This window comes from Bombina bombina, chromosome 3, assembly GCF_027579735.1.
Source record: "Bombina bombina isolate aBomBom1 chromosome 3, aBomBom1.pri, whole genome shotgun sequence".
In the NCBI taxonomy this organism is placed as follows: Eukaryota; Metazoa; Chordata; class Amphibia; order Anura; family Bombinatoridae; genus Bombina; species Bombina bombina.
Genome location: NC_069501.1, coordinates 197,302,302 through 197,327,301, shown reverse-complemented (window position 1 = coordinate 197,327,301; position 25,000 = coordinate 197,302,302). Strand labels below are relative to the sequence as shown.

At 41.4% G+C, this 25,000-nt stretch overlaps 1 protein-coding gene across 1 annotated transcript in view; it reads left to right on the top strand.

The window, feature by feature from the left end:
- The window catches only part of MOSPD2 (motile sperm domain containing 2), a gene marked incomplete at its 5' end in the record, with an annotated part of 341,430 nt that overhangs the window by 104,047 nt on the left and 212,383 nt on the right, over nt 1-25,000 (top strand). Inside the window, 2 exon segments of the mRNA XM_053705212.1 lie at nt 3,487-3,525; nt 20,778-20,902. Of these exon segments, the coding sequence (XP_053561187.1) occupies nt 3,487-3,525; nt 20,778-20,902 (164 nt within the window).

Sequence of the window (25,000 nt, the reverse complement as noted above, 5' to 3'; positions counted from 1 at the left end):
TACGGGAGGCAAGAGCGCTTTCCTACCGCAGGATAAGAAAGTTAAGCCTAAGGGATCAACTTTTCATCCCTTTCGTGCGAACAAGGCCCAACAACAGCAGCCCGCTGCAAAAGCGGATCAGTCCAAGGGAACTTGGAAGCCAGCTCAGTCTTGGAATAAGTCCAAGCAGAACAAGAAGCCAGCCGAAACAAAGTCGGCATGAAGGGTCGGCCTCCGACTGGTCTTATCTCTCTTCTCAGAAGCCTGGTTGCAGGGCATTCAGGACCCTTGGGTTCTGGAGGTTATCGCCCAAGGATACAGGATAGGGTTCAGATCGCATCCACCCAGGGGCAGATTCCTCTTGTCAAATCTGTCTTCCAGACCAGAGAAGAGAGACGCCTTCCTAGAATGTGTGAGAGATCTCTCTTCTCTATGAGTTATTGCACCAGTACCCCCAGCAGAAAGGGGTCTAGGGTGCTATTCAAATCTTTTGTGGTTCCAAAGAAGGAGGGCATGTTCTGCCCGATTCTAGACCTCAAATGTTTAAATAAGATCTATCGTGCCCCTAGTTCAAGAGGGTCAGTTCATGACGACAATAGACTTGAAGGATGCCTACTTTCATGTGCCAATCCACAGGGATCACTTCAGGTTCCTGAGATTTGCTTTTCTGGACCAACATTTCCAGTTTGTGGCCCTTCCCTTTGGTCTGGCAATGGCACCAAGAGTCTTTACAAAGGTTCTGGGGGCGCTACTTGAGGTGGCCAGATTCAGAGGCATTGCTGTGGCACCCTATCTGGTCAGGGGATCATTCGAGGGCCCTTATTCTATTGCTCCAATCTCACGGTTGGAAGATAAACTCAGGAAAGAGGTCCCTGATTCCCAGCAACAGGTTGAAGTTCCTGGGAACGATAATAGACTCTATATTGAGAATATTTCTCATAGATAAGCGACGCAGGAAGATTGCGTCCTCCTGTCTTGCCCTTCAGTCCTCCTCCAGTCCCTCAGTGGCTCAGAGTATGGAGGTGATCCGGCTCATGGTGTCCAGCATCGGTGTCCATTCGTCAAGTTCTATCTCAGACCTCCTTCAGTTGTGCATGTTGAGACAGTGAAACAGCGATCACACAGACCTGTCCCAACAGATTTGTCCGGATGTTCGGACGAGGGTCTCCCTCTCTTGGTGGATCTGTCCGGAACAACTGTCGAAGGGACATCCTTCCTGAGACCGTCCTGGGAGATTGTGACCACAGACGCGAGTCTGGTAGGATGGGGAGCTGTTTGGATGGATGGCACAGAGAAAATGGTCTCAAAAGGAATCTCTCCTCCCAATCAATATTCTGGAACTTTGAGTGATCTACAATGCTCTGATGGCATGGCCTCTCCTGGGGTCGTTCAACTTTATCAGATTCCAGACAGACAAAATTACCTTGGTGTCTTACATCAACCACCGGGGGGGGGGGGGGGGGCGAGAAGCTTTCTAGCAATGATAGAGGTTTCTCGGATATTGGAATGGGCAGAGTCCCACAGCTGCTAGCTCTCAGCAATCCACATTCTGGGTGTGGACATATGGGGAGCGGATTTTCCCAGCAGACAATCCTTCCATCCGGCGGAATGGTCTCTCCATCCCGTGGTGTTTGCAGAGATTTGTCACAAATGGGGGACGCTGGAGATAGACCTCATGGCGTCCAGACTCAATTGCAAGCTACCCAGATATGGGTCGCGGTCCAGGGATCCCCAGGCAGAGCTGATAGATGCCTTGGCAGTGCCTTGGGAGTTCAACCTAGTTTACATTTTTCCGCCGTTGCCACTTCTACCTCGTGTAGTGGCCCACTTCAAGCAGGAGCAAGCTTCAGCTATTCTGATTGCTCCATTGTGGCAGCGGAGGATGTGGTTCACGGATCTGGTGGGGATGTCGGCTTCTCCTCCATGGAGGTTACCCTGTCGCAGGGATCTGTTGGTACAGGGTCCTTTTCAACATCAAAATCTAGTTTCTCTGAGGCTGACTGCGTGGAGATTGAATGCTTAGTCGTGGCCAAGAGGGTTTTTCTGAGAGAGTGATTGATACTCTTGTTCAGGCTAGAAAGCCGGGCACTAGTCGCATCTATCATAAGGTGTGGAGGACTTGCGTATCCTGGTGTGAGAAACATGGATATCCTTGGCATAAGGTTAAGGTATCCAGGATTCTGTTCTTTCTCCAGGATGGTTTGGAGAAGGGACTTGCCACCAGTTCCTTGAAGGGACAGATTTCCTCATTATCTGTTTTGTTGCACAAGAGGCTCACTGAGCTTCCTGATATTCAGTCTTTTGTTCAGGCTCTGTCTAGAATCAGGCCTGTTTTTAGACAGTCCGCTCCTCCCTGGAGCTTGAACTTGGTTTTGAGACTATTGCAGAGGCTTCTGTTTGAACCTATGCACTCTATTGACATTAAGATTATTTCCTGGAAGGTTCACTTTCTGTTGGCTATTGCATCGGCTCGCAGAGTTTCTGAGTTGGCGGCCTTGCTATTTGAGCCTCTTTATTTGGTCTTTCACGCTGATAAGGCTGTTCTGCAAGCTGGTTTGGGATTTCTTCCCAAAGTTGTATCTAACCGCAATATCAATCAGGAAATAGTTCCTTCTTTGTGTCCTAACCCCTCTTTTCCTAAGGAGAGGTTACTTCATAATTTGGACGTGGTTTGAGCTTTGAAGTTCTATCATCAGGCTACGAAGGATTTCAGACCATCTACTTGTTTTGTGGTGTATGCAGGGAAGCGCAAGGGGCAGAAGGCCTCTGCTACTTTTTTGTCCTTTTGGTTGAGGAGCATGATTCACTTAGCTTATGAGACAGTGGGTCCTAAGCCCCCTCAGAGGATCACGGCTCATTCGACTAGAGCTGTGGCTTCTTCTTGGGCTTACCTGATAATTTCATTTCCATTGAGGGAAGGAGAGTCCACGGCTCCCGTCTGTTGCTCCGGTGGGCGGACCTTAATTTAGTTTTGTTTTTCTGGCACCATTTATACCCTGATATTTCTCCTACTGTTCCTTATTACCTCGGCAGAATGACTGCAGAATGAGGGAAGTGGGGGAGGTATTTAAGCCTTTGACTGGGGTGTCTTTGCCTCCTACTGGTGGCCATGTTCTATATCACCACAAGTAATGAATGAAGCCGTGGACTCTCCTCCCCTCGATGGAAATGAAATTATCAGGCAAGCATAAATTTAAGTTTTTATACAAACAAAATAAATAAACATGAGAATGCCTAAACATTTGTAATTGCAACAATTTTCTGGGAGAAGTGCAAGAAATGCAGGGGTGTGTGACTTTGTGTGTGTGTGTGTATATATGTGTATATATATATATATATATATATATATATATGTATGTATGTGTATATGTATATATATATATATATATATATATATATATATATATATATACATACACACAGTGTATTTGTAATCAGACATTTGTAATAAATATATGTATATTCTAGTAAAAGTATTGATCAGTGTTTTCTTTGCTATTTTTGCAGCCAAAATTGTAATCTTTGAAATGCCATGGATAATGAATGGTAAGCTATATTTTTAAAGATTATTTTTTCTTCTAGTTTAGAAATTAAAATAAATAACTAAGAATTAGATTTGGTCATAGTTTATTTTGATTATGTAAAACAGGAGATATAATCCATGAAGAAACAAAACTATTCAAAGCCAATACATTTTTGTAGCACTCTGAAGTTATTAGTATAATTGTACCATTTTTGTATCCTGCAGCCACACTGGGCACACTGTTTGTTTTTTAAATGAACAGTTACTGGAATCCTTTCATTTGGGGGCACCTACATTTAGATGTTCTTGTTTTGTTTTCTTTAGTGGTATGAAAACTATCATACAGTTTTGCCATCTTATGCTTAAAGGGCCACTAAACCCAAAATCTTTCTTTCATGATTCAGATAGAGAATAGAAATTTAAACAACATTACAATTTACTTCTATAATTTATTTTGCTTATTTTTTTAGATATCCTTAGTTGAAGAAAAAGCAATGCACATGGTGAACCAATCACACAAGGCTTCTATGTGCAGCAACCAATCAGCAGCTACTGAGCATATCTAGATATGCTTTTCAGCAAAGAATATCAAGAGAATAAAACAAATGAGATAATATAAGTAAATTAGAAAGATGTTAAAAACGGCATTCTCTTTCTAAATCATGAAAGAAAAAATGTGGGTTTCATGTCCCTTTAACCCTGCAAATGCCAGCAGTTGATGTAATATTATGTTCAAAACCATGGATCAAGATAAACTACAAACTTTAATTTGACTCTTATGTTATTAAAGGGACAGTCAAGTCCAAAATAAAGTTTCATGATTCAGATAGGGCATGTAATTTTAAACAACTTTCCAATTTAGTTTTATCACCGATTTTGCTTTGTTCTCTTGGTATTCTTAGTTGAAAGCTAAACCTAGGTAGGCTCATATGCTAATTTCTTAGACCTTGAAGGCCACCTCTTATGTGAATGCATTTTGACAGTTTTTCACCATTAGAGGGCGTTAGTTCATGTGTGTCATATAAATAACATTGAGCTCACGCACGTGAAGTTACCTAGGCGTAAGCACTGATTGGCTAAAATGCAAGTCTGTCAAAAAAAAAAACTGAAAAAGGGGGCTGTTTACAAAGGCATAGATACAAGGTAATCACAGAGATAAAAATGTATTATAACTGTTGGTTATACAAAATTGGGTAATAAAGGGATTAACTATCTTTTTAAACAACAAACATTCTGGTGTTGACTGTCCCTTTTAATTGTCAAAATAGTCTTAAAGGGACAGTCTACACCAGAATTGTTACTGTTTAAAAAGATAGATAATCCCTTTATTACCCATTCCCCAGTTTTGCATAACCTACACAGGTTATCATACAGTTTTGCCATCTTATGCTTAACCCTGCAAATGCCAGCAGTTGATGTATTATTATGTTCAAAACCATGGATCAAGATAAACTACAAACTTTAATTTGACTCTTATGTTATTAAAGGGACAGTCAAGTCCAAAATAAACTTTCATGATTCAGATAGGGCTTGTAATTTTAAACAACTTTCCAATTTACTTTTATCACCGATTTTGCTTTGTTCTCTTGTTATTCTTAGTTGAAAGCTAAACCTAGGTAGGCTCATATGCTAATTTCTTAGACCTTGAAGGCCACCTCTTATCTGAATGCATTTTGACAGTTTTTCACCACTAGAGGGCGTTAGTTCATGTGTGTTATATAGATAACATTGAGCTCACGCACGTGAAGTTACCTAGGCGTAAGCACTGAATGGCTAAAATGCAAGTCTGTCAAAAAAAAAAAAAAAAATGAAAAAGGGGGCAGTTTACAAAGGCATAGATACAAGGTAATCACAGAGATAAGTGTATTATTATAACTGTTGGTTATGCAAAATTGAGTAATAAATGGATTATCTATCTTTTTAAACATCAAAGATTCTGGTGTTGACTGTCCCTTTTAATTGTCAAAATAGTATTAAAACTGTGATGACCTTTATCTGTTTAACAGATATCCATAATTCATTAAAAACGGGCATGTAAATTTGTAGTATACATTTTTATTTCCCAGATACCTTCCCAAAAATGTCAGAACTACCATTGTGCAGACACATTAATCCAATTAATGGCATTGACATCATCCTAATGACTTCCAATATTAATTGTACAATATGACTTCAGTAACCAATGATGAAATCAGCCATATTGGGGGTAAGATTTAAATTGGGAAAAGGAAATTTAGCAGGTTACTCTGTGAAATTCTTTGCCTTTTTTATCCTTGTATTAAAATACATTATGTGATCATAAATGAAGAACATTGACGAAATAGGGCAATACTGTAACTGGAAAATTATTGATTTTTCATTGCCAACTATGTACTCACATCTACATGAGTTAGATACACTAGCCTTGTCCTTAATCTCTCAGGCTAAGCTTTCCCCAGAGGTACAGTATATTTCTCTTGTAAGGTGTATCCAGTCCACGGGCTCATCCATTACTTGTGGGATATTCTCCTTCCCAACAGGAAGTTGCAAGAGGACACCCACAGCAGAGCTGTCTATATAGCTCCTCCCCTAACTGCCTCCCCCAGTCATTCTCTTGCAACTCTCGACAAGAAAGGAAGTATCAAGAGATATGTGGTGACTTAGTGTAGTTTTATCTTCAATCAAGAGTTTATTTTTAAACGGTACCGGTGTTGTGCTGTTTTACTCTCAGGCAGAAATTAGAAGAAGAGTTCTGCCTGGAGGTTTGATGATCTTAGCGGTTTGTAACTAAGGTCCATTGCTGTTCTCACACATAATATGGGAAAACTTCAGTTAGGGGAACGGTCTGCAGTTTACCTGCTTTGAGGTATGTTCAGTATTTTTATTTCTAGAGAGATGAATAAGTTCTAGAAAATGCTGACAGAGCCTTGTGTATTTGAGGTAAGCCTGATGCAGTGGTTTAACAGCGACTGGGATCATGCTTACGAAACAGGGTAATACTTATGTTAATATTCATATTACTTAGTGACAAAACGTTTACATGACTTCATAAATAGGACTTTTTTTCTCTGAGGGAGATAAGTCTTTATTTGGGGCCTAGTTTCCACATGGCTAGTCAGATACTCCTAGGAGTATTTTCTTAAGGCCCCTCTGACATCCAGTACATGGTGGGAGGGGCCTATTTTAGCGCTCTTAACTGCGCAGTTTTAATTCAGACTGAGATATCCAGCTTCCCTAGAGGAGTCCTCTGGCAGAGGACCATTTCAAACGGGTTATTTCTGCACAAAATCGTATTTAAGGGCAGGTAGGAGCCTCAGCAGAGCTGTGGCAAGGTGCTCAATTGACTTTTAACGTTTTTTAACGTTTTTCAATCCGGTTTGGGGCCTAAGGGGTTAATCATCCATTTGCAAGTGGGTGCAATGTTGCTTTAGTCCCTTACACACACTGTAAAAATTTCAAAGACTTTAGTGTATTTTTACACTGTTTTGCAGTTTAAGTGCTAGTTTTTGTTTAATTACTGTTTCACATTTATTAAAGTGTTTTTCAAGCTTGCTTGTCTCATTACTAGTCTGTTAAACAGGTCTGGCATAGAGGAAACTCCTTGTTCAATATGTTTGGAAGCCATGGTGGAACCCCCTCTTAGAATGTGTACAAAATGTACTGAAATTTCAATAAACTATAAAGACCATATTATGGCGCTTAAAAATTTATCTCCAGGGGATTCTCTGACTGAAAAGAGGGAGATTATGCCATCTAACTCTCCCCATGTGTAAGAACCTATAACTCCCGCTCAAGTGACGCCAAGTACATCTAGCGCGTCTAATTCTTTTACCTTACAGGACATGGCAGACGTTACTTCAAAGTCTAAGCTTCTAAACATCCCCTTCAAGGGACAGACCCTATTAGGGCCTGGTCTGAAGGAGATCATTTCTGATATTACTGGAGGAAAAGGTCACGCCCTTCCTCAGGATAGGTCCAATAAGTTAAGGACCAAACAGAATAATTTTCGTTCCTTTCGAAACTTCAAGAGTGGCGCAGCTTCAGTTTCCTCTAATGCAAAACAAGAGGGAAATCTCACCCAGTCCAAACCAGTCTGGAGACCTAACCAGGCTTGGAACAAGGGGAAGCAGGCCAAGAAACTTGCGGCTGCCTCTAAGACAGCATGAAGGAGTAGCCTCCGATCCGGGACCCGATCTAGTAGGGGGCAGACTTTCTCTCTTCGCCCAGGCTTGGGCAAGAGACGTCCAGGATCCCTGGGCATTAGAGATTGTTTCGCAGGGATATCTTCTGGACTTCAAAGCTTCATCTCCAAAGGGGAGATTTCATCTCTCACAATTATCTGTAAACCAGATAAAGAGAGAGGCATTCTTACGTTGTGTTCAAGACCTACTGGTTATGGGAGTGATCCACCCAGTTCCAAGGGAGGAACAGGGGCAGGGCTTCTATTCAAATCTGTTTATAGTTCCCAAAAAAGAGGGAACTTTCAGACCAATCTTGGATCTCAAGATCCTAAACAAATTTCTCAGGGTCCCATCCTTCAAGATGGAGACTATCCGAACCATCCTCCCTATGATCCAGGAGGGTCAATATATGACTACCGCGGACTTAAAGGATGCTTATCTCCACATTCCAATTCACAGAGATCATCATCAGTTCCTCAGGTTTGCCTTCTTAGACAGGCATTACCAGTTTGTGGCTCTTCCCTTCGGGTTAGCCACGGCACCAAGAATCTTTATGAAGGTTCTAGGGTCCCTACTGGCGGTTCTAAGGGCACGGGGCATTGCAGTGGCTCCTTACCTAGACGACATTCTGATACAGGCATCGAGTTTTCAAATCGCCAAGTCCCATACGGACATTGTTCTGGCCTTTCTGAGGTCTCACGGGTGGAAGGTGAACGAAGAAAAGAGTTCTCTCTCCCCTCTCACAAGAGTTTCCTTCCTAGGAACACTGATAGATTCAGTAGAAATTAAAAAATTTCTGACAGAGGTCAGGTTATCAAAGCTTCTAACTTCCTGCCGTGCTCTTCATTCCACTTCTCGGCCGTCAGTGGCTCAGTGTATGGAAGTAATCGGCCTAATGGTAGCGGCAATGGACATAGTTCCGTTTGCCCGCCTACATCTCAGACCACTACAACTTTGCATGCTCAATCAGTGGAATGGGGACTACACAGATTTGTCCCCTCTGCTAAATCTGGATCAAGAGACCAGGGATTCTCTTCTCTGGTGGTTATCTCGGGTCCATTTGTCCAGGGGAATGAGTTTCCGCAGGCCAGAGTGGACTATAGTGATGACAGATGCCAGCCTTCTGGGCTGGGGCGCGGTTTGGAACTCCCTGAATGCTCAGGGTTCGTGGACTCAGGAGGAAGCCCTCCTTCCGATAAACATTCTGGAACTGAGAGCGATATTCAATGCTATTCAGGCTTTGCCTCAGCTAGCTGCAGTCAGGTTCATCAGATTTCAGTCGGACAATATCACGACTGTAGCCTATATCAACCATCAGGGGGGAAAAAGAAGCCCCCTGGCAATGTTGGAGGTTTCAAAGATAATTCTATGGGCAGAGGTTCACTCTTGCCATCTCTCAGCTATCCATATCCCAGGAGTAGAGAACTGGGAGGCGGATTTTCTAAGTTGGCAGACTTATCATCCGGGGGAGTGGGAGCTCCATCCGGAGGTATTTGCCCAGCTGATTCAACTATGGGGCAAACCAGTACTGGATCTGATGGCGTCTCGTCAGAACGCCAAGCTTCCTTGTTACGGGTCCAGGTCAAGGGATCCCCAGGCAACGCTGATAGATGATCTTGCAGTGCCCTGGTCCTTCAGCCTGGCTTATGTGTTCCCACCATTTCCTCTCCTCCCTCGTCTGATTGCCAAGATCAAGCAGGAGAGAGCTTCGGTGATTTTGATAGCACCTGCGTGGCTACGCAGGACTTGGTATGCAGATCTGGTGGACATGTCATCCCTTCCACCATGGACTCTGCCGCTGAGGCAGGACCTTCTACTCCAAGGTCCATTCAAACATCCAAATCTAATTTCTTTGCGGCTGACTGCTTGGAGATTGAACGCTTGATTTTATCAAAACGTGGTTTCTCCGAGTCGGTCATTGATACCTTAATTCAGGCTCGAAAGCCTGTCACCAGGAAAATCTATCATAACATATGGTGTAAATATCTTCATTGGTGTGAATCCAAGGGTTACTCATGGAGTAAAATCAGGATTCCTAGGATATTATCCTTTCTCCAAGAAGGATTGGAGAAGGGATTGTCAGCTAGTTCCTTAAAGGGACAGATTTCTGCTCTGTCTATTCTTTTGCACAAGCGTCTGGCGGATGTTCCAGACATTCAGGCGTTTTGTCAGGCTTTAGTTAGAATCAAGCCTGTGTTTAAACCTGTTGCTCCGCCATGGAGTTTAAATTTAGTTCTTAAAGTTCTTCAAGGGGAAGTTCTTCAAGGGGTTCCGTTTGAACCTCTGCATTCCATAGATATCAAGCTTTTATCTTGGAAAGTTCTGTTTTTGGTAGCTATCTCTTCGGCTCGAAGAGTTTCAGAGTTATCTGCCTTACAGTGTGATTCCCCTTATCTGATCTTCCATGCAGATAAGGTAGTTTTGCGTACCAAACCTGGGTTTCTGCCTAAGGTGGTAGCTAATAAGAATATCAATCAGGAGATTGTTGTTCCGTCTCTGTGTCCTAATACTTCCTCAAAGAAGGAACGTCTATTACACAATCTTGACGTAGTTCATGCTTTAAAATTTTATTTACAAGCTACTAAGGATATTCGGCAAATATCTGCATTGTTTGTTGTCTACTCTGGACAGAGGAAAGGCCAAAAGGCTTCGGCATCTTCTCTTTCTTTTTGGCTGAGAAGCATAATCCGTTTAGCTTATGAGACTGCTGGCCAGCAGCCTCCTGAAAGAAATACAACTCATTCCACTAGAGCGGTAGGTTCCACATGGGCTTTTAAAAATGAGGCCTTTGTTGAACAGATTTGTAAGGTGGCGACTTGGTCTTCGCTTCATACTTTTTCTAAATTCTACAAATTTGATACTTTTGCTTCCTCGGAGGCTATTTTTGGGAGAAAGGTCTTGCAGGCAGTGGTGCCTTCCGTTTAAGTTCCTGCCTTGTCCCTCCCTTTATCCGTGTCCTAAAGCTTTGGTATTGGTATCCCACAAGTAATTGATTAACCCGTGGACTGGATACACCTTACAAGAGAAAACAAAATTTATGCTTACCTGATAAATTTCTTTCTCTTGTGGTGTATCCAGTCCACGGCCCGCCCTGTCATTTTAAGGCAGGTGTTTTTTATTTTTAAACTACAGTCACCACTGCACTCTATAGTTTCTCCTTTTTCTTGCTTGTCTTCGGTCAAATGACTGGGGGTGGCAGTTACGGGAGGAGCTATATAGACAGCTCTGCTGTGGGTGTCCTCTTGCAACTTCTTGTTGGGAAGGAGAATATCCCACAAGTAATGGATGAACCCGTGGACTGGATACACCACAAGAGAAAGAAATTTATCAGGTAAGCATAAATTTTGTTTTATGCAGTTCTGGTACAATGGCTAATGTTTGTCCTGTTCCTATAATCAGACGTTTCAGCTTGGTGTGAAATTTTTGTGCAGGCTACATGGAGCAGAACTCACTGAATTCTGTAAGAAAAGGAGAATAACCTGGAAGTCCCAGAGAGATGTAAGCTGCCTCCCATAGAAAGTAATTGAACTCTTGGTTGGAGAATCTCTCTGGGAAGAGTGAGGTTAAAAAACCACTCAATGCAGTAGAATTGCATAATTAACAAGTGCATAATAAAAAGACAATTATTTAACACCTACTCTGAATTTCGAATAAGCAGTAGATTTTTTTTTTCTGACAAATTTATTTTTCTCCCATTTTCTGGCCCCCTGTCTCATTTGACAGACATCAGCCAATCACAGACTAGTATACGTATATCATGTGAGCTTGTTCCCCAGAAAGTGTGAATATAAAAAGACTGTGCAAAATTTGATAATGGAAGTAAATTGGAAAGTGTCTTAAAACTACATTCTCTTTCTGTTTCATAAAAGTTTATTTTGACATAAGTGTCCCTTTTTAAAGGGATATGAAACCCAAAAATGTTATTTTTCGTAATTTAGACAGAGCATACCATTAAAAAATTGTTTCCAGTTTACTTCTATTATCAAATTTGCTTTGTTCACATAATATTCTGTGTTGAAGAGGGATACCTAGGTAGGCATCTGGAGCACTACATGACAGGAAATAGTGCTGCCATCTAGTGGTCTTGCAAATAGATAGCATTCTTGTAAAACTGCTGCCATATAGTGCTCCAGAAATGGGCCAGCTTAAAATCATATGTCCCTGCTTTTCAACAAAAGTTACCAACAAAACAAAGAAAAATCGATAAAAGAAGCAAATTAGAAAGTTGTTTACAATCACATGCTCTGTCTGAATCATAAAAGAAAAAAATTGGGTTTCATATCCCTTTAACCGGGAAGAACATAATACAGATATAAATTCTCATGTTGATGCAAATTCAAAATAAACTGAATTATCTACTGCATAGCTTGTATTTGCTTTTACAATAGCAGAAAATCAAAAAGAAAGAATACACTTTCTCTTGTTAAGTGTGTTCAGTCCACGGGTCATCCAATACTTATGGGATATATTCTCCTTCCCAACAGGAAGTTGCAAGAGGATCACCCAAGCAGAGCTGCTATATAGCTCCACCCCTCACATATCATATCCAGTCATTCTCTTGCAAGTCTCAACAAAGGAGGTTGTGAGAGGAGATAGGAGTAACATTCTTCAATCAAAAGTTTATTATTTTAAAATAGCAGCGGAGTGTGCTGTTTGTTCTCTCAGGCAGTATTTAGAAGAAGAATCTGCCTGCGTTTTTTCTATGATCTTAGCAGACCTAACTAAGATCCACTGGCTGTTCTCGCACATTCTGAGGAGTGGGGTACCTTCAGAGAAGGGAATAGCATGCGGGGTCCCCCGCAAATGAGGTATGTGCAGTAAAATATTTTCTAGGAATGGAATTGACTATGAAAACACTGCTGTTACCCATATGACGTAAGTACAGCCTTTAATGCAGTAGTAGCGACTGGTATCAGGCTGATAAATGTATGCGCAGTTGAGTTATTTTCTAGGGACTAGAATTTAACTTTAAATACTGTTAGTACTGAAATAAATGTATGAGCCTTAACTGCAGTAGAAGCGACTGGTAGCAGGCTTAGTGATAACTTTGCATAACACTGGAAAGTTGTTTTTTAAAACGTTTACTGGCATGTTATTCGTTTTGTGAGGTACTTTGGTGATAAATCTTTTTGGGCATGATTTTTTTCCACATGGCTAACGTATATTTCTGCATAGACACCGTTGTATCAGGTCTCCCACTGTTGTGATATGAGTGGGAGGGACCTTTTTTTAGCGCCTTGTTGCGCAGTTAAAATTCTAGCACAGTCTTCCTGCTTCTTCCTCTTTGATCCAGGACGTCTCCAGAGAGCTCAGGGGTCTTCAAAATTCATTTTTGAGGGAGGTAATCAGTCACAGCAGACCTGTGACAGTGTGTTTGACTGTGAGAAAAGCGTTAAATCTTAAATTGATTATCCGTTTTGGGTATTGAGGGGTTAATCATCCTTTTGCTAATGGGTGCAATCCTCTGCTAATTTCATACATTTACTGTTTAAAATTGGTTGCTATAACCGTATTAGTTCATTGTTATTTCAACTGTGACAGTTTCTTTGTGTTTTTAAAAGCGCTGCAGCGTTTTTTATATTGCTTGTAAACTTATTGAAAGAAATTTCCAAGCTTGATAGCTTCATTGCTAGTCTGTTCAAACATGTCTGACACAGATGAATCTGCTTGCTCATTATGTTTAAAGGCCAATGTGGAGCCCAATAGAAATATGTGTACCAATTGTATTGATGTTACTTTAAATAAAAGTCTGTCTTTACTGGTAAAGAAATTATCACCAGACAACGAGGGGGAAGTTATGCCGCCTAACTCTCCTCACGTGTCAGTACCTTCACCTCCCGCTCAGGAGGTGCGTGAGATTGTGGCGCCAAGCACATCAAGGCACTTACAAATCACTTTACAAGATATGGCTAATGTTATGAAAGAAGTATTATCTAATTTACCTGAGTTAAGAGGCAAGCGCGATAGCTCTGGGTTAAGGACAGAGCGCGCTGATGATATGAGGGCCATGTCTGACACTGCGTCACAATTTGCAGAACATGAGGACGGAGAGCTTCATTCTGTGGGTGACGGATCTGATCCAGGGAGACCGGATTCAGAAATATCAAATTTTAAATTTAAGCTTGAGAACCTCCGTGTATTACTAGGGGAGGTATTAGCGGCTCTGAATGATTGCGACACGGTTGCAATCCCAGAGAAATTATGTAGGCTGGATAAATACTATGCGGTACTGGTGTGTACTGACATTTTTCCTATACCTAAAAGGCTTACAGAGATTATTAACAAGGAGTGGGATAAACCCGGTGTGCCTTTTTCCCCTCCTCCGATATTTAGAAAAATGTTCCCAATAGACGCCACCACACGAGACTTATGGCAGACGGTCCCTAAGGTGGAGGGAGCAGTTTCTACTTTAGCCAAGCGTACCACTATTCCGGTGGAGGATAGTTGTGCTTTCTCAGATCCAATGGATAAAAAATTAGAAGGTTACCTTAAGAAAATGTTTGTTCAACAAGGTTTTATATTACAGCCCCTTGCATGCATTGCGCCCGTCACTGCTGCAGCGGCTTTCTGGTTTGAGTCTCTGGAAGAGGCTATTCCCACAGCACCATTGGATGAGACTTTGAACAAGCTTAAAGCCCTTAAGCTAGCTAATGCATTTGTTTCGTTGTGCATTTAACCAAACTAACGGCTAAGAACTCCGGATTCGCCATTCAGGCGCGCAGAGCGCCATGGCTTAAATCCTGGTCAGCAGATGTAACTTCTAAATCTAAATTGCTTAATATTCCTTTCAAAGGGCAAACCTTATTCGGGCCCGGCTTGAAGGAGATTATTGCTGACATTACTGGAGGTATGGGTCACACCCTTCCTCAGGACAGGGCCAAATCAAAGGCCAAACAGTCTAGTTTTCGTGCCTTTCGTAATTTCAAGGCAGGAGCAGCATCAACTTCCTCCGCTCCAAAACAGGAAGGAACTGCTGCTCGTTACAGACAGGGTTGGAAAAGCAACCAGTCCTGGAACAAGGGAAAGCAGGCCAGAAAGCCTACTACTGCCCCTAAGACAGCATGAAGAGAGGGCCCCCTATCCGGAAATGGATCTAGTGGGGGGCAGACTTTCTCTCTTCGCCCAGGCTTGGGCAAGAGATGTCCAGGATCCCTGGGCGTTGGAGATTATATCTCAGGGATACCTTCTGGACTTCAAAGCTTCTCCTCCACAAGGGAGATTTCATCTTTCAAGGTTATCAGCAAACCAAATAAAGAAAGAGGTTTTTCTTCACTGTGTACAAGACCTCCTAGTAATGGGGGTGATCCACCCAGTTCCGCGGATGGAACAAGGGCAAGGATTTTACTCAAATCTGTTTGTGGTTCCCAAGAAAGAGGGAACCTTCAGACCAATCTTGGACCTAAAAATCTTAAACAAATTCCTAAGAGTTCTATCATTCAAAATGGAGACCATTCGAACCATCCTACCCATGATCCAAGAGGGTCAGTATATGACCACAGTGGACGTAAAGGATGCCTACCTTCACATACCGATTCACAAAGATCATTATCGGTACCTAAGGTTTGCCTTTCTAGACAGGCATTACCAGTTTGTAGCTCTTCCCTTCGGGTTAGCTACGGCCCCGAGAATTTTTACAAAGGTTCTGGGCTCGCTTCTGGCGGTACTAAGACCGCGAGGCATAGCGGTGGCTCCGTACTTAGACGACATTCTGATACAAGCGTCAAGTTTTCAAAATGCAAAGTCTCATACAGAGATAGTTCTAGCATTTCTGAGGTCGCATGGGTGGAAAGTGAACATTGAAAAGAGTTCTCTGTTACCACTCACAAGGGTTCCCTTTCTAGGGACTCTTATAGATTCTGTAGAGATGAAGATTTACCTGACGGAGTCCAGGTTATCAAAAATCCTAAATGCTTGCCGTGTCCTTCATTCCATTCCAAGCCCATCAGTAGCTCAGTGCATGGAAGTAATCGGCTTAATGGTCGCGGCAATGGACATAGTGCCATTTGCGCGCCTGCATCTCAGACCGCTGCAATTATGCATGCTGAGTCAGTGGAATGGGGATTACTCAGATCTGTCCCCTTTACTAAATCTGGACCAGGAGACCAGAGATTCTCTTCTCTGGTGGTTGTCTCGGATTCATCTGTCCAAGGGAATGACTTTTCGCAGACCAGATTGGACGATTGTAACAACAGATGCCAGCCTTCTAGGCTGGGGCGCAGTCTGGAATTCCCTGAAGGCTCAGGGATCATGGACTCAGGAGGAGAAACTCCTTCCAATAAACATTCTGGACTTAAGAGCGATATCCAATGCTCTTCTAGCTTGGCCTCAGTTAGCAACACTGAGGTTCATCAGATTTCAGTCGGACAACATCACGACTGTGGCTTACATCAATCATCAAGGGGGAACCAGGAGTTCCCTAGCGATGTTAGAAGTCTCAAAGATAATTCGCTGGGCAGAGTCTCACTCTTGCCATCTGTCAGCGATCTACATCCCAGGCGTGGAGAACTGGGAGGCGGACTTTCTAAGCCGCCAGACCTTTCACCCGGGGGAGTGGGAACTTCACCCGGAGGTATTTGTTCAACTGATTCTTCGTTGGGGCGAACCGGAACTGGATCTCATGGCTTCTCGCCAGAACGCCAAGCTTCCTTGTTACGGATCCAGGTCCAGGGACCCGGGAGCGGTGCTGGTAGATGCACTAGCAGCCCCTTGGGTTTTCAACATGGCTTATGTGTTCCCACCATTTCCGTTGCTGCCTCGTCTGATTGCCAGGATCAAACAGGAGAGAGCATCGGTGATTCTGATAGCGCCTGCGTGGCCACGCAGGACCTGGTATGCAGACCTAGTAGACATGTCGTCCTGTCCACCATGGTCTCTGCCTCTACGGCAGGACCTTCTACTTCAGGGTCCTTTCAACCATCCAAGCCTAATTTCTCTGAGGCTGACTGCATGGAGATTGAACGCTTGATTCTATCAAAGCGTGGTTTCTCGGAGTCGGTTATTGATACATTGATACAGGCTCGGAAACCGGTTAACAGAAAAATTTACCATAAGATATGGCGTAAATAATTACATTGGTGTGAATCCAAGAGTTACTCATGGAGTAAGGTTAGGATTCCTAGGATATTGTCTTTTCTACCAGAAGGTTTAGAAAAGGATTTATCCGCTAGTTCGTTAAAGGGACAGATTTCTGCTCTGTCTATTCTTTTTCACAAACATCTGGCAGAGAACCCAGACATCCAGGCTTTTTGTCAGGCTTTGGCTAGGATTAAGCCTGTGTTTAAAACTGTTGCTCCCCCGTGGAGCTTAAACTTGGTTCTTAAAGTTCTTCAGGGTGTTCCGTTTGAACCCCTTCATTCCATTGATATTAAGCTTTTATCTTGGAAAGTTCTGTTTTTGATGGCTATTTCCTCGGCTCGGAGAGTCTCTGAGTTATCTGCCTTACATTGTGACTCTCCTTATCTGATTTTTCATTCAGACAAGGTAGTTTTGCGTACTAAACCTGGGTTTTTACCTAAGGTTGTTTCTAATAGGAATATCAATCAGGAGATTGTTGTTCCATCATTATGTCCTAACCCTTCTTCAAAGAAGGAACGTCTTTTGCATAATCTGGACGTAGTCCGTGCCCTGAAGTTCTACTTACAGGCAACTAAGGATTTTCGGCAAACTTCTTCTCTGTTTGTCGTTTATTCTGGACAGAGGAGAGGTCAAAAGGCTTCGGCCACCTCTCTCTCTTTTTGGCTTCGTAGCATAATACGTTTAGCATATGAGACTGCTGGACAGCAGCCCCCTGAAAGAATTACAGCTCATTCCACTAGAGCTGTGGCTTCCACCTGGGCCTTTAAGAATGAGGCCTCTGTTGAACAGATTTGCAAGGCTGCAACTTGGTCTTCACTTCATACCTTTTCAAAATTTTACAAATTTGACACTTTTGCTTCTTCGGAGGCTGTTTTTGGGAGAAAGGTTCTACAGGCAGTGGTTCCTTCTGTTTAAAGTTCCTGCCTTGTCCCTCCCATCATCCGTGTACTTTAGCTTTGGTATTGGTATCCCATAAGTAATAGATGACCCGTGGACTGAACACACTTAACAAGAGAAAACATAATTTATGCTTACCTGATAAATTTATTTCTCTTGTAGTGTGTTCAGTCCACGGCCCGCCCTGTCTTTTTTTTTTTTTGAGGCAGTTCTAAATTTTAATTAAAACTCCAGTCACCACTGCACCCTATAGTTTCTCCTTTCTCGTCTTGTTTCGGTTGAATGACTGGATATGACATGTGAGGGGTGGAGCTATATAGCAGCTCTGCTTGGGTGATCCTCTTGCAACTTCCTGTTGGGAAGGAGAATATATCCCATAAGTAATGGATGACCCGTGGACTGAACACACTACAAGAGAAATAAATTTATCAGGTAAGCATAAATTATGTTTTTTAGTACTCCGTGCCTTTAAGACTTTGGTGAAAGGTATAAAATTGAATTTGTATTAATGCTAATTTAAAATGAGAAACAAACTAAAATCAGTAGTGTACTGTCAATGAATTAATCCAAAAGGTAATATTGTGACTAAATCCATATTACAAAATCCATCAAATGGTAAAAGATCTATTGTTTATATAAAATAATCTAAATCCATGTGTTCCATGGAAGAATGTATGTCCTGATCGAGGCCAGTCCCAATCTAATGATTATAATTATAGTAAGGGCACTTGAGTAATCACATTTAATAGACACAAGGGTAATGTCACCTTATACCCTATATTCTGCTTTGTATGTAACTGGTAACCTCGATCTGTTGATCATTTGTTATAATGTATAGTTCTTTTATCAGATGTTAAGAGTTCATGAGTCATCACGTGTGAGAATGTTGCCCTCCTGACTAGAAGGAGGCAAGACACCAGAACTTTAAATCCCTCCTACTTCCCATGATCCTCCATCATTTTCTTTTGTCTCTGATGAGGAATGAGTTGAAAGTGAAGTGGGAGATCTACTGAATCTTCCTCACAGTAACCTGTTGTTCAGAGGGGCAGATAAGGAGCTTTCAGCCAGGCAGCTAAAAAAAATGTTTTCTCAGTGTAGAACTGTTGCAGGCCTTTCAAGGGAAATGTGAACTTCTCCACCAATCCCCTGGTCTGCATCTCTTTTTTTTGTTTTAGGGAAAGAAGTTGTTTGGATTCCATTTTAGATTCTATTTTATCTACTTTTACTGGAGGTAAAGGGTTTTTGTCTTTCTCAGGACAAGAAGTCTAAGGGAAGATCTAAAGCTTCCTATCTTTTTTGTTCCTTTTTGTCAGAATAAGGAACAAAAAGTTGACTCAGAAGCAAGTCACCCCTGGCCTAGTCTAGAAACCTAGTGCTATCTGGTACAAGTCAAAGCAGGGTAAGAAACCTATACCTATTACCTAAACTGCATGAAGGTGCGGCCCCTACTCCAGAGATTATTGTAGGGGGCAGGTTATGCCTATTTTCTGGAGGCTTGGTTTAAGTCTGTTCCAGATCCCTGGGTTCTGAATATACTTTCACAGCTTTATTAGAACATATAGTTCCAGGTTATCACAAGCAATGTTTTGGTTATAATTACCCTTAATCATGCCATGCAAATACACCTGAGTCAGTGCTTTCAGTAACCTTGTTCCAGTGTGCACAGGAAAGGAATAAGGTGGGGGTTAGGTGTTGTGTCTATTTGGGACTTTATTGTTTTCTGAATATACTTTCCCAGGCTTATTGAATAGGATTCAGAACAAGGCCTCCCAGAGGAAGGTTTTTTCTGTCCAATGTTTCAAGGAATCCCTTGAAGGCTCAAGCCTTATTTCAGTCAGTTTCAAATCTGGGAACTATGAAAGTGATCCTACCAGTTCCTTTTGAGGAACAGGGGATGAGATTTTATTAAAATCTCTTCATTGTTCCAAAAAAGGAAGATACATTTAGACCAGCCCTGTATCTGAAAGCTCTAAACAGGTTTGTAAGAATTCTTTCTTTCAAAATCTAAACTATTCAGACTATTCTGCCTTTTATTCAGCAAGGACAGTTTATGTCTACAATAGATTTAAAGGATGTTTATATTCACGTTCCGATTTACAGATATCACTATCAGTTTCTAAACATTTTCAATTTGTTACCTACCATTTGGTCTGGCTATAGCTCTAAGAATTTTCACATATGTTCTGGGTGCCCTATTGCCTGTGATCAGATCTCAGGGTATTGCATTGTTTCCTTACCTGGGCAATATATTGACTTGTGCTATATGTCAGTATTGATGGTGCTTTTAGGGTTTGCCCGGGTAATAGGAAATTAAATCAAACTTATTGAAATTTCTATATCTTGGCCCTGGTTTCTACATAGCAGTTACTAGGCTTGCTATCCTGTACTACTGTTGTATAAAATAAGAAGTTTAGTATTAGACTGTTATATCCATTGGAATAGATGCCTTCAACATAGTGTTTTTTTTTTTTTTGTTAGAGCATGTAATATATATATATATATATATATATATATATATATATATATATATATATATATATATATATTATATTATATATTTTTTGTCTTGAATAGCAATGGGGAAGCTTAAATTAAATAAAATAGCACTAAGCAACCAGAACTGGCAGTATATTGCAGTAAATCATGTGATTAATTGCCTTTCCTAACTGAAAATGTATAGACGCCCCTTGTTTTTGTTTTTTTAATGCTTATATTGTAAGTAAATAGAAATAATATGCAATTTGAGCTCATTGTTTTTTTTTTTTTATATGTATACAGAATCACTGACCATTACCAATTTTAAGACAAAAAACATAGTATAAGATAGTATAATGATTATTTTGTGGATATGTTATGTTTTACAGTTCTTTTTTGTCAGTTGTACTTTTTATGAGGTATATATTTGGTGTTATGGATCCTTTTTCTGTCCTGGATTACAGAAACTGTATTTTCTAAAACAAATAAAGAAGAAATGAAGAAATTTGATAAAATTACCATATTTTTTTTTTCTTTTCGAGACAGGAATAATTTCATATATGGTTTCTATAAATAGACTTTCATGTAAAATAACCTATATTGTGTTCATAAGACTGTAGTTGTATATGCAGTTTTACTAATTTTCTTTTAATTTATTTCATATCAAGCTGCTTTTAAAATTATTAAGGGTTGGCTTGGTCCAGAGGCGATCAACATGCTGAAATTTGCAAACAGAAGTGAAATGCTGGACTACATCAGCGCTGAGTATTTGCCACCACATATGGGAGGAACAGTAAGTAATGCATTGATATATTGATATATGGATTTTTGATAGTGGCTTTACAAGATAATTGTTTACAAAAATGTCTTAATCCATTTACATGTTAAATGGTATTATTATTATTTAACTTTTCTTACAGTTCAGTAACACAGGGTCTAATTCTCAAAAACTCTCCAGCTTGAAGTGAAATCAAACAGGGGAATCTTTCAAGGGAGTGTGAGGGTTACAGGTTAGCAACTGACACTGATAAGTTGTCATTTTGAAGCAAATTCAAATTAAACTGAACTGTTTCATTACAGTTTGCCTTGTAATTTCCATCTAGTTTAGTATACATTACTTTTCTTCATAAAAGTAAAGAGTCCACATCTGCATTCATTACTTTTGGGAAATAAGAACCTGGCCACCAGGAGGAGGCAAATACACCCTAGCCAAAGGCTTAAATACTCCTCCCACTCCTCTCATCCCCCAGTTATTCTTTGCCTTTCGTCCCGGGAGGTTGGCAGAGAAGTGTCAGAAGTTTATTTTGTCTCTTATGGAGGGTAGTACTCTTCGACATGTAACGGGATTTTTAAGTAATCCTGTCAGCCTCTCAGTGAGAGCCTGGATGAAATTTAGAGTCCGGAGATGCAGGGAGAGTCTTTCTCATATTAACAGCTCCACAAGCAATCGACATTGTCGAACTTCATTTCGCTGCCTGCTTTCTTCTCTCAAGTCCATGGCGGAGGCTCTACTACTATTTGTCACACTTGAAGGACCGTGTTCCTGTTCCACGGCGTAGATTCCGGTAAGATCGTTCCATGTTACTTCATCAGATTGTACTATATCTCATTTGTTTTCTGTAAGGTACTAAGTATCTTAAGTATAAAATATAGGATCTCAGTGAGGCTCCTTTGGTTCTTGGCATCGAGGGTTAATATCTCCCGAGGGGGATTATTGAACAGGGTTTTTTTTTTTAATCATGTTTGATATGTGATTCAATCTGCTTATTTGTAGTGTTAACTGGGCTCTTGGCTTAGAACATAGGGGCCTTTGGAAGTGACGCGACCTTATGGTTGGCCACGCTTTTTGTTTTTGGACTGTACGGTTCACCTTGTGACTGGACGTGTTTACGTTCTGGTCTTCTGTTTCTGTTTTTTGTTGACCGTGTGGCGACTGAAAAATTCGGGTCTGCTAGTGTCTGGTTCTAGAAAGGGGGTGAGTGCCCCAGCCATTGTGGGTGTCTGGTGCCATTTAGATTTCTTCTACAAGATACGACGAGTCCACGGGTTTCATCCTTACTTGTGGGATATTATCCTCCTGCTAACAGGAAGTGGCAAAGAGCACCACAGCAGAGCTGTATTTATAGCTCCTCCCTTCCCCTCCACCCCCAGTCATTCTCTTTGCCTGTGTTAGTAATAGGAAGAGGTAAAGTGAGGTGTTAGTTTTAGTTTCTTCAATCTGGGAAAGTGAATCTGGGAAAGAGTTCCCTTGTTCCAGATACTAGAGTTTGTTTCTTGGGAACAATCATAGATTCCCTGTCAATGAAAATCGTTCTGACGGACGTCAGAAAATCCAAGCTTCATGCTTCCTGCCTGTCTCTCAAGTCTGCTATTCGTCCATCTGTGGCTCAATGCATGCTGATTGGACTGATGGTTGCCTCCTTGGACATCATTCATTTTGCTCGGTTCCATCTGAGAGCTCTGCAGCTATGCATGCTCAGTCAATGGAACGGGGACCACTCAGATCTCTTGCAGAAGATCAATTTGGATTCCCCAACAAGAGTCTCACTTGGGAGCAGTGTGGGGTTTCTTAAAGACATAGGGTCTGTGGACTCCAGAGGAGTTGTCTCTTCCAATAAACATCTTGGAGTTGAGAGCAATTTTCTATGCTTTAATAGCTTGGCCTCAACTAGCTTTGGTCCGATTTATCAGATTTCAGTCGGACAACATCACCTCGGTGGCCTACATCAATCACCAGAGAGGAACTCAGAGTTCCTTGGCAATGAAGGAGATGTCTCGTATTCTCCAGTGGGTGGAGTCTCACTATTGCCATCCACATACCAGGGGGTGGACAACTGGGAGGCAAATTTTCTAAGCAGGCAGACTTTTCATCCTGGAGAGTGGGCTGTCCACCCAGATGTTTTCACAATGATAACTCTCAGGTGGGGGTTCCGGAGTTGGATCTGATGGTGTCTCGTCAAAACACCAAGCTTCCAAAGTAAAGTTCATGGTCAAGAGATCCTCAAGCCGTTCTGGCAGATGCTCTAGCGGCTCCTTGGAGCTGCAATCTAGAATACCGGTTTCCTTCGTTTGCATTGCTTCCACTAGTAATTGATTGCATCAAACAGGAGAGAGCTTCTGTGATTCTAATAGCTTTTGCATGGCCTTGCAGGATCTGGTTCGCGGATCTGGCGACAATGTCCTCTCTTCCGCCGTGGAGGTTACCTTTCAGGAAGGACCTTCTTCTTCAGGGTCCCTTTCTTCATCCAATTCTGGTTTCTCTGAAGCTGCTTGGAGATTGAACGTCTAAGTTTGGCTAGACGTGGCTTCTCTGTGAAAGTCATAGATACTATGCTTCAGGCTCGTAAACCGGTTTCTCGCAAAATTTACCATAGGGTATGGTGTAAATACCTTCATTAGTGTGATTCAAAAGGTTTTTCTTGGAACAAAGTAAGGGTTCCTCGAATTTTGGCTTTTCTTCAGGAGGGCCTGGAGATGGGTTTGTTAGTCAGTACTTTGAAAGGTCAGATTTCTGCTCTGTCTGTTCTTCTGCATAAACGTCTGGCATTTCTGTCAGATGTTCATTCTTTTGTTCAGGCCTGTGTTTAAATCTGTTGCTCGTCCTTGGAGTCTTAACCTTGCTCTTAGAGTTTTGCAGCAATTTGAGCCAATGCATTCTGTTAGTATTAAATTACTATCTTGGAAGGTTTTGTTTCTTCTTGCTATTTCTTCTGCTCGCAGAGTTTCCGAACTTTCAGCTTTGCTGTGTGATTCCCTTACCATATTTATGTTTACCTGATAAATGTATTTATTTCCGGGCATGGAGAGTCCACGACCCACCCTTATTCAAATTAAGACTGCAGTTTTTTTGTCTAGTCCTCGGGCACCTCTATACCCTTGTGTTATCTTCTTTTTCCGTTTCCCTTCGGCCGAATGACTGGGGTTATGGGTAAGGTAAGTGATACTTAACAGCTCTGCTGGGGTGCTCTTTGCCTCCTCCTGCTGGCCAGGAGTGAGTATCCCACTAGTAATTAGAATGTTTTGTGAACTGTCCATGCTCAGAAAGAAAGAATTTTATCAGGTAAGCATAAATTTTGTTTTTTTTCTTTGGGTTCTTTGGGGTTGTGGATTTAGTTTTTTAACGGAAAAACATGTTCTTTATATCCTGCCATTTGTTTCTCATTACTCGTGGACTCCACAGCTTGGGCATTAGTTCTCTCACCACCTGTATGAAAGAAAAGATAATTTATGCATACCTGATGAATTTATTTCTTTCATGGTGGTGGAGTCCATGAGATCCCACCCTGTTTTTTTATGTTAGGTTATTTATTTATTTTTTACACATCTTTATTTCCCTGCTCCTATTATTTTGCTCTCATTTCTTTTCCTACTTCTTTTGCTTGGCTATATCTCAGATTGAGTTTCCAATGAGGTGGGATGGGTTTTATAGAGCTCTTGTGATTTGGGAATGTTTGTGTCCTCCTAGTGGCAATGAAGAGTAATTCCCTGGAGTAATGGATAATGGATTCTCACCACCATGTAAGAAATTAATTTATCAGGTGAGCATAAATTGTTTTCTCTTTCTATCTCTGTCTGACGTAAAAAGGAATAGTTTACCCAACATTTTCTCCCCTTTAATTTGTTCCCAATGAGCCATTTTACCTGCTCTAGTAAATTGTTTATAAGTAACTCCTTTAACCTTATTTCGGCATTTGAAATAGATCATTTAGCCTGGGCTATCCTTACCTATACTGAAATGTTCCATACTTAAGTCTAGGCTATTGACAAGCTGTGTAAAAACAGCCAGCAAAATAATTTACACTCACAGTAGGGTGTAGAATAGATAAGTAGTAAAATGTTAATTATCCATTGTTCTCTTTAAGTTTTGAACTTTGTTTTACAGACAGATTTA